Source organism: Microtus ochrogaster, linkage group LG8, assembly GCF_000317375.1.
Source record: "Microtus ochrogaster isolate Prairie Vole_2 linkage group LG8, MicOch1.0, whole genome shotgun sequence".
NCBI lineage: Eukaryota > Metazoa > Chordata > Mammalia > Rodentia > Cricetidae > Microtus > Microtus ochrogaster.
The window spans coordinates 4,962,872-4,972,241 of NC_022033.1; the positions used below are offsets into that span (position 1 = coordinate 4,962,872).

General features: G+C 50.9%; 1 protein-coding gene across 1 annotated transcript in view; it reads left to right on the forward strand.

Annotated features, from left to right (window-relative positions):
* Nucleotides 1-7,431, forward strand: part of Apcdd1l (APC down-regulated 1 like) — an 11,189-nt gene extending 3,758 nt beyond the window's left edge. The window contains exons 4-6 of the mRNA XM_005363118.1: nt 1-260; nt 6,555-7,183; nt 7,353-7,431. The exon at nt 1-260 is cut by the window's left edge and continues 20 nt beyond it. Coding sequence (XP_005363175.1) covers nt 1-260; nt 6,555-7,183; nt 7,353-7,431 — 968 coding nt within the window. The remainder of the gene's footprint in view (nt 261-6,554; nt 7,184-7,352) is intronic.
* The last annotated feature ends 1,939 nt before the right edge of the window (nt 7,432-9,370 follow it).

Genomic DNA, 9,370 nt, shown 5'->3' on the forward strand with positions numbered 1-9,370 from the left:
GGCTGCCCCCAGACCGGGCCTGGCTGCCGGGGACACTGTATGAGCTGCTGAGCTCCCGCGTACCAGGTGACTGCATGGCCGCACTGGGCTTCAGCATGCATGAACTCAGTCTGCTCCACCTGCAGCATCACATGCAACAGCTGCCTGGGGAGGCACCCCATCTAGTCAAGGAGTTGTTCCTTGGGGACATCCACACCGACTGGGCAGAGAGGCAGCACCACCGTCCCACTGGCTACCAGTGCCCCCTGCAAAGTGTTCTGGTGAGTATGGGCCCCTCTGGGTGTGTTCTGGTGTCTAGTTTGGCAGGTCCTTTACAATCTGGTCCAGCTAAGGATCTCTGCCCAACTCTCCTCACTGCTCTCACCTCTGGTCAGCTCACCTCGGGACATTGGCACATTCTCTTACATTTTATCTTTATAATCTGCTGTATATTTATATTATATACTGCAGATTATATCCTCTCCTTGGGCCATCTCTCCCCAGCTTTTGCAAGGCTAGATGGTATTTTGTAGAGAACAACACAATTCACCCTCCCTCACCTAGTCATTCTCAGCATGCATCTTCTAGATTTGGCCTTCATAATTCTTGTAAGGCTCCAGACCTTTCCCTGCAGGGCACAATGGTTCCAGCTGGTTGTCCCCTCCTTGGTTCTCATTTCCTGGTCCTTCTCTCCCACCTCCCCACTCTACACACCTCCCAACACCCAGGACACACCGCCGGTAGGGAGCCCACCTGTTCCCTCCTCACGTGGGCAACATTAAGCACCCCATCAGGAGAGGTCTGAGGCTTCATCCACCATGGGGTCTGGCATCTGGCTACAGGCAGCCTAACGTTGGCACATGCACTGAGACAGTCTGCCGAGGCTGCGGTACCCTCTTAATGACCTCCTTCAGGAGCTCAGGGGGCTTCCTGCTGACCAGGGAATAAACCGCCGGTGCGTGTGTGCACACAAGCTGACGCTGGAGCGTGCTGCACCAAAGCCCATGGATATTATGGAGTCGGTATAATGAACACAGGAGACCTTGGGACATGGGCCCTCACTCTGACTACTTATAGCTCAGTGTGAACAACAGTGGGGTCCTTGGGGAAAACAAAGGACTCTGGGTTAGGACCTGGGCCTCTCTTAACGAGGGGATCTAGGGTGAGGCCTGCAGTCTTCATTTCTTTTTTTGTTTTGTTTTGTTTCCTTTTTTGGTTTTTTGAGACAGGGTTTCTCTGTGTAGCTTTGGAGCCTGTCCTGGATCACCCTGTGGACCAGGCTGGCCTCGAACTCACAGAGATCTGCCTGCCTCTGCCTCCCAAGTGCTGGGGTTAAAGGCGGGCACCACCACGGGGACTTGTGGACTTTGGGGTACTCTGACCAGTAGCTAGTAACGCACGAGCACACCTCCTCAGAAAAATGTTGAGAAAAAAATTAAAGTCATAAAAGGCATTGGCTTTAAGTGGAAGCCAACCCCACTAAAACAGCCGGAGGAGGGAAAGCTGTGACATTCGATGGCTGAGAACAGGGTCTTCACCCTCAAGTGATGAGTGCAAACAATGTCCCCAGTGTCGGCACACTGACAGTGGGATGGGGGTGACACACAGGAATAGCGGTGATGCTGGGACTCGCTGCTTGTTGTAAGTGGAGATGGAAGAGGGTTAGGACTCTACATTAGGAACTTCTTACCAGTGAACTTCATACGTATTTCCTGACAATCAAGTTGAGGACAGTAGCTCTCACATCTGTAACTCTAGCACTTTGGAGGCAGAGGCAGGGAGACTGCTTTAAGTTTGAGGCCAGTGTAGTAATAAGAGCCACAGGGCTGCGTCCCCAGCACCCTGGCCGCCTGCTAGCTTATGCCTCGAAATAATTAAGCGGACACTGTATTCTTTTAAACACTGCTTGGCCCATTAACTCTAGCCCTTACAGGTTAATTCTCATATCCCGATCAACCCATCTCTAATAATCTGTGTAGCATCAGTCTTACCGGGAAAGATTCTAGCCTATGTCCATCCTGGGTCTGAGCTTCATGCGTCTGCCCTGGAGAGGGGAGCATGGCGTCTCTGAGCTCACTTCCTCTTCCTCACAGCATTCTGTTCTGTTTACTCCTCCCTCCTATGTTTTAACCTATCAGGGCCAAGGCAGTTTATTTAACCAATGGCCTTCCTCCATCAGGCCAGTCTTAAAATCCAAAAACAAGAAGAAGAAGAAGAAGAAGAAGAAGAAGAAGAAGAAGAAGAAGAAGAAGAAGAAGAAGAAGAAGAAGAAGAAGAAGAAGAAGAAGAATCAAATGACAGGGAGGAATAAGTTCTGCCATCTTTATCAGTGCTGTTTGAACTTAGCCATCCTCCCATTGTGTAGCATACATTGAGAGCCTACTGAATACTGTATGCTCCAGCAGTCAAATGGTGCCATTTCTCATCTTTGGTAGCTACTGCTTGTCAGATTCCCAAGGGGTAGTGATGAGAGCTAGGCCACACCCATATGCCCACCCTACACTTTCCAGCTGCCCCCAAAACCCAGGATATGGGAGGCAGAGAAGGAACATGCCAAGGTCGTCCTGAAAGGCGCCTGCTTTGGATTTTCAGGACAGAGTATCTCTGTGTAGTCCTGGCTGTTCTGGAACTCTCTCTGCAGATTGTAAACCCAGCTGGCATGGAACTTACAAAGATCTGCCTGTCTCTGCCTCCCAAGTGCTAGGATTAAAGGTGTGTGCCACCACTGCCCAGTGCCCGGCTCCACAGGGTTCCTTTCAATTGACCTCAAAATCAATCCCTTTTCACAAGTGTCTATGATGCTCAGAACTCAGTCCTGAGGAGGAAGGCACACGTGGTGAGTAGATTACAGCCCCCACCTCCTTGTTCCAGTGGACACCATGAGGGCTGACAGCCTCCTGTCTCCTGGGCAGAGCTCAGGGGCCACTATTACTTCCCTTCCTTCCACCCCACCAGGCCTAATGGCCGACACAGGCTGAAGAGTGATTGGGAAACAAGACGCATAGAAAGATGTCATTGCAGACCAGCGCCAGATGCACAGACATTAAATTAAAGGTCTGCTCAGCAACTCCCCCCTTGGGGAGGGGGAGGAAGATCGTTCGAGAGAAGGAAATGCTGCTGCAGTCGAATCCCCGAACAGCTCCTTGCTCTCCTCACCCCTCACCTTCTGCTCTCAGGAGCCTGAGCCTTGCCTGCGACCCGAACCAGACGGTAAACACGAACACTTTTAGAGTTAATGTAAAACCAATTTGATCCCCAAATTTATTGCCTGGATATAGAATAGTAATCAATCAGTCTGTTCTCCACCGCAGTCATCCGGGCAGGCATCACCTCCAGAGCCTAATTAGAAACCGGTGCGGGCTATGGGGGAAACGGCCGGCCATGAAGTTAGCAAGTGTGAGGTGGGGGCTTTGTCTATTAACACATGGGCCTCTGGTCTCTGTTGAGGACACCCAGGAGGTGGTTCGTGGGGACAGAAGCTTTGTGTCACCTCCTTTAACTGACCCTGAGCAGGAAATGCCTTTTCTGTTCCCTCAACCACTTTCAAAACTTGGGAATGCCCCCAAAAGACCAGCCAGCCCCTGCAACGTCCCTCTGCGCAGGGGATGATGCACGAGTAAGGCTGTGAGTGTGTCTCTGCGCGTGTGGCAGGAAAGGGCCACTCTGGGACTGTTTCAATGCTGTGCATTTGGTCCTGTCAATACACATTAGTGTGAGCATAGTTCAGAATGTGGGTTAAAAGGCCTAAATTAGAGGGAACTCTTATCAGCTGGCCTCCCAATTACTGACACTCCAGCTAACTGCCATTGCTTCCTCCATCACAAACAAGTCTGCCACCATTTACCAGGGTTTCAAAGTGCCTTCGCGTCCTCCAGGTCAGAATCCCCTGAACAGCTAGGTATGATAGTGCTTGCCTGTTATTTGAGCCCTTTGGAAGCTGAGGCAAAATGGATTGCCTGGAGTTTGAACCCAGCCTTGGCTATACAGCATGACTCTCTCTCTCACACACACAGTAATAACAATAATAAGAATAATATCCAGAAATGAAACATGATATAGGATCATGTGTTGTAGAAATAGAAGTTCAGTTCCCTCAGAAGAATAAATATTAATAGTAAAGGCTTTGAAAGTGTGGCAATCCAAACAAAAAAAAAACCCTCCCCCTTGTCTCTTCTGCTTGGATCCCAGTCCCCAAGTTTCCCTCAGGGACAGCGGGAACAGAGTTGTCAGGTGGCTCTCAGGTCAGTGCTGACCGGTGCCTATTCCAAGGCCATCATAGGTAGAGAAGGTTCTGTGTTGACCTCTGGCAGCAACTCCCTTTAAGGAAAGAAGAAGAGGGAAGGGAAGGAAGGAGAGGGAAGGGAGAGGGAAGGGAGAGGGAGATGGGAGGTCATGCCTCATTCTTTCCTGGCCTCCACTAAGTATTTTCACTCTGGAATGTAGACCAATTAGATCTCATGTCTGTTTCCTCTTGTTGGGTCTTAATCATCTTAGCAAAGCCTAACCTGGGATTACTTCAAGTAATCCAAAACTGGAAAAAAAAAAAAAGTGCACACCTTGGGGCAGTGGGGGAGGGGTCTGTAAACCCCAGGACTCCAATGCAACTGGTTTTGTCTGTTACAATGATGCTGAAGGCTAGGCAGAGTGGTACATGCTCATAATCCCGGCACTTAAGGGACACAGAAGGAGAATCAGGAACACAAGTCCTGTCCAAGCTAAAAAGCAAGTTCAAGGTTTGCTTGGGCTACATAGCATAAATGTATCTCAAACAAGGACAGTGGGGAAGAGGGCTAGGGAGAAGCTCACTGTTTAATGCAATTGCAGAGGAAGATTGAGGACTGGAATCTGGATCCCCAGATGTTACTTAAATGCTGGGCAGGTGTGGCAGCCTGCCTGTAATTTCAGTGTTCAGAAAGCAGAGGCAAGGGATGTCCAGGGCTAGCTGGCTAGGAAACTTAGTCCTATTGGCAAGCTCAAGTTCAGCTGGGGGACTCTGTCTTATAGAATAAAGCAGAGCATGATAAGAGAAAGACCCCTTTGTCAACCTCCTTCACATGTGGCTGACACACAGGAACACACCTCCACACCCACATTCCCCGCCCCTACACACACACATACATACAGAACAGAAGCCACCACAGTAGCCTTGGTCCTCCCCCTTGCAAAGGACGTGCTAACTGCAATGAGGTTTGGGCACAAGTTCTGCAGGGCTGTGTTCAATGATGGACAACTGTGGCAAGCCACCTGGCCTCTGAGTTCCGCTGCCCTTGGTTGAACAGTTGCAGGAGGGCTTCAGCCTAGCCCCCAGCTGTTGTAAGAGAGGCTGTTTGTTTCCCAACTGCCCAGCAGCTCAGACCTGAAATGGTCACACAGAAACTATATTGTTTAAAACACTAATTGGCTCATTAGCTCTAGCTTCTTATTGGCTAACTCCTATATCTTAATTTAACCCATTTCTAGTAATCTGTATATTGCCACGAGGCTGTGGCTTACTGGGTAAAGTTTCGGCATCTGTGTGGGGCAGGGCTCCATGGCTTCTCTCGGACTCCGCCTCCTTTTTCCCAGCATTCAGCTTAGTTTTCCCCACCTGAGTCCTACCTTACTATAGGCCAAGCCAGTTTCTTTATTCATCAACCAATAAAAGAAACACACAGACAGGAGGACCTGCCACACCAGCCAGCAAGTGAGGATGCTGCAGAAGTGAAGGACATTGGTGGTGTGCCTTTGGCAAACGGGGCATGGACTTCTTCTAAATCTGGAGACCTCAGACCAATCTGTGCTTCAGCCCACTCTCACTCATTCAACAGGAGTGTGTTTGCTGGGAGCCTAGGGTTTGGAGAAGTCAAGGCCACTGCCTAGAAAGTTTCTGCTACTTCCAGTCTAATGCGGAAGGGATAGAGGAAAGGGGGAGGGATATCTATGAGGAAGGGATGGGACAGGTCTTGAGCCTGCTTTATAAGTGCAAGCCTTTATTAGAGTGAGGGCCAGAGGAAGAGGCCTTGAGCCTTCCTGGGGACATGTGCAGAGGCCCAGGAGGAAGGTTACCTGGTGTGGGATGTCCTTCTGTATACGTGTTGCTTTATTGGTTGATGAATACAGCTGTTTTGGCCAATGGCTTAGTAAAGTCAGGCAGGAAATTCAAACAGAGATATAGAGAAAAATATAGATATAGGTGGAGTCAGAGAGATGCCATTTAGCTGCCGATGAAGAAAGATGCCAGCTGCCAGCCAGAACCTTATCAGTAGGCCACAGCCTATTAATAGAAATGGGTTAATTTAAAATGTAAAAGTAAACTAAAAATATGCCTAAGCTATAGGCCAAACAGTGTTGTAATTAATATAGTTTCCCTGTGATTATTTGTGTCTGGGAAGCAGGGAAACGAACAAGCAGTGTCAGCCTAAAGGCACCTTTCCTTCTAAACCCAAGTACACCAAGAGGCCCACCTGCTAGTGAATAGGAGGGAAAAGAGAGCTGAGCAACCAGGAAAGGGGGTCTCAGGCCCTGCACTGTGAGTCCATTCTAGTTGCAAGTGTGGCTCTGCCTGGCGCCTGACCCCTCTGCTTCAACTTTGGCAGCACCACACTTGGCCCTGCCTGGCCTGCAGTCGCATTGCCTGCTCCGACGAGCACCACCCACCTGTGCTGCCTTCCCGGCCAGCTCTGCCACTGCACCTGGGTGGTCACTGGGTCAGCACGGGCTGCGAGGCAAGGCCTGCTGTGTTGTTCCTCACTCGGCTCTTCACCTTCGATGACCACAACCGCTCCTGGGAAGGGCACTACCACCATTTCTCTGATCCCGCTTGCCGCCAGCCCACCTTCACCGTGTTTGCAGCTGGCCACTACTCCGGAGGCACCCCATCCCCCAAGGTCCACAGTGGCACTGAACTGATGTTTGAGGTGACATGGGCCTATGTGACCCCCATGAACCAGGTCACTACAGCCATACTCAACTTCTCCAAACCAAGCAGCTGTGGAGGCCCAGGGCTCTGGTCAGTAGGCATGGAGAGGGATGTCACAGCCACCAATGGGTGCCTCCCATTGGGTATAAAGCTTCCACATATAGAGTATGAGCTGTTCAGAATGGAACAAGACCCCCATGGGCAAAGCCTGCTTTTCACTGGGCAGAGGCCCACAGACGGGTCCAGTCCTGACACTCCTGAGAAGCGCCCCACCTCCTTCCAGGCACCCCTGGTGCTCTGCAAGAGGCAGGTCCAAAGGACCCCCAGGCCCTCACAGCACAGGCTTCCAATGCAGAATCCCCCCACTGGGTGGGCACCATATGTTCCTGTCATGCCACTCCCCATACTACTCCTGGTTCAAGGCCTGGCCCCCTTTGGGTGGCTATGACATCAGTCTTTAGTCTTTGACTTCCAGGTGGCCCATTGGGCACTGTGTGGCCCTGCAGATGCCCATCTGGTTCTCTGCTGTTGTACTGCCGTGGGGGAAAGAATAGCCTTCTCCACTGCTCTGCTTTAGATGGACATATGGTTCAGCCTGTCTGTGTTCCACAGGGCTCAAGAGTACTGCAAAGCCAGGGGTCCCAGACCACAGGCCTGGATGCGGCTGCAAAATCTGCTGTTTCTAAAACCCTACTGCTAGTTTTAATCCCGTCATTGTGGTTGGTGTTAGCCTCCTCGCCCTTCCCTGCCTGGTGTGTTGAGACAGGGAGGATGATGTCCTATGATGGTGTTCAAGGATGCTTCCTGCCGCTTGGCCAGGTTCTGGGTTGTGGTGTAGAGATCATTAATTTGAATTTAGCAATACAAACTCAGCCAGGGCATGAATTAAAGATGCCACTTGGGGCTTTCAGGCTGTCTCAGTTCTCTGGCAGAGGGCTTGTCTCTCCGGGGGCAGTCGGCTTTCTTGAGTTCTGCCTGTTGGCATCTTTGGAAACCTGCTTGTGCTTCTCGATCAGACCTCATGCTGGCAACACAGCACATGGGTAAATCCGGTCCCCCAGGGCCACAGAGCGCGAAAAGAGGGCTCGATCTGAGCTGAGACCTTGGCCTTTCCCTGCAGCCCGCGGCCTCTAAGTCTCCAGCGCCCACGCATGGCGCCCGCAAGCTCAGGGCTAGCCAAGCGGGGCGCAGTCCACGGAGGAAAGCGCATTTCTGCCTTTGGAAACTAATTAATACTAATGATGGCTGCAGCACGATGTGCTCTGTAATTAGCCCCAAATATTCTTCCAGAAGCCTCTTCTGTCGACAGACAGAGATGGGGAGGCCACCAGGCTACACAGCAACATCTGGAGGTAGGACCCAGCAAGCCTGACCTCCCCAAGTCCCCACACGGTGACACTAATGTGTCAAGTTCTTGTCTGCTCAGGCAGGCTGACATCACGGTGGGGACCCTGCTCATAGGCCTAGGGCCTCATCTGCACACTGAGAGATTAACTGGAGTCCTGATGGGCTCAAGGGTTTTCAGGACTGTGAGCAACTTGTTCCCAGTTCCTTCCTCCTCCCACCATGCCTCTTATCGCAGATCTTGAACAATCCTATATGAGGCTAATGATGCATACAGAGGAAAGCCCTTGGCCTCCCTGAGACTGTGTGGGGGCTCAATCAGTCCAAGAAGATTGCTCTAACTTATTATCCAGTCTTCTCAAAAAAAAAAAAAAAAGCACCAAGTTAATATTCTCTGTGGGTCTCAGACAGCTACGAGTGATCCTGGCATATTTACTAAAGTACAAGAAATAATTAGATTATTTACAGTCTTGGGCTACATGGCAGTGGGGAGGGAGTTCACATGTAGGGATGGCAGTAGGCACCGAGAACACAGCCATGACTGAGTGGGCCTTCTCTCAGAAGCTTGAAGCAGCCGAGCTGATGTTCAGCATCAAATTCAAATCTTTTAATAAAGTTAAACAGCCTGAAAAAATGTTCTCATTGGTTATTAAAGTCAACCAACGGGATTACAGTTCCAAAGAAAAGACACACGTGCAGAAAATAAGGCAGAGATTGGTAAAGCCCAAGCCGCTGCCCCTCCAGCTGCCCTGCAACCTCGTCCCTCCACTGTGTCCACTGCTCAGAGCACTCCAGCTCTGGCTCCCGCTGTCAGCAGAGGTCAGCTGGAGCTGCCCACACCCTGGATGCACCTGCCTTTCTGGTTCTTGAGAAACTGAGCGGGCCTGCAGGGGACCTTTGTTATATGTCCTCCTCCAGACTAGAAAAGAGCCAACTCTTTCCTATTCGTTTAAGTCTCAGACAGAACCTCCTCAGGAAGGGCCACCATTGCAATGGTCCCCAAAGGATCCTCCCTGTTGCTCTCTTCCCTCCATCGTTGGTACCGCCCCCAATGGACCACCTCCTTGCTCTCTTCCACCATTGGTACCGCCCCCAATGGGCCACCTCTTTGCTCTCCTCCACCAATGGTACCGCCCCCAATGGACCACC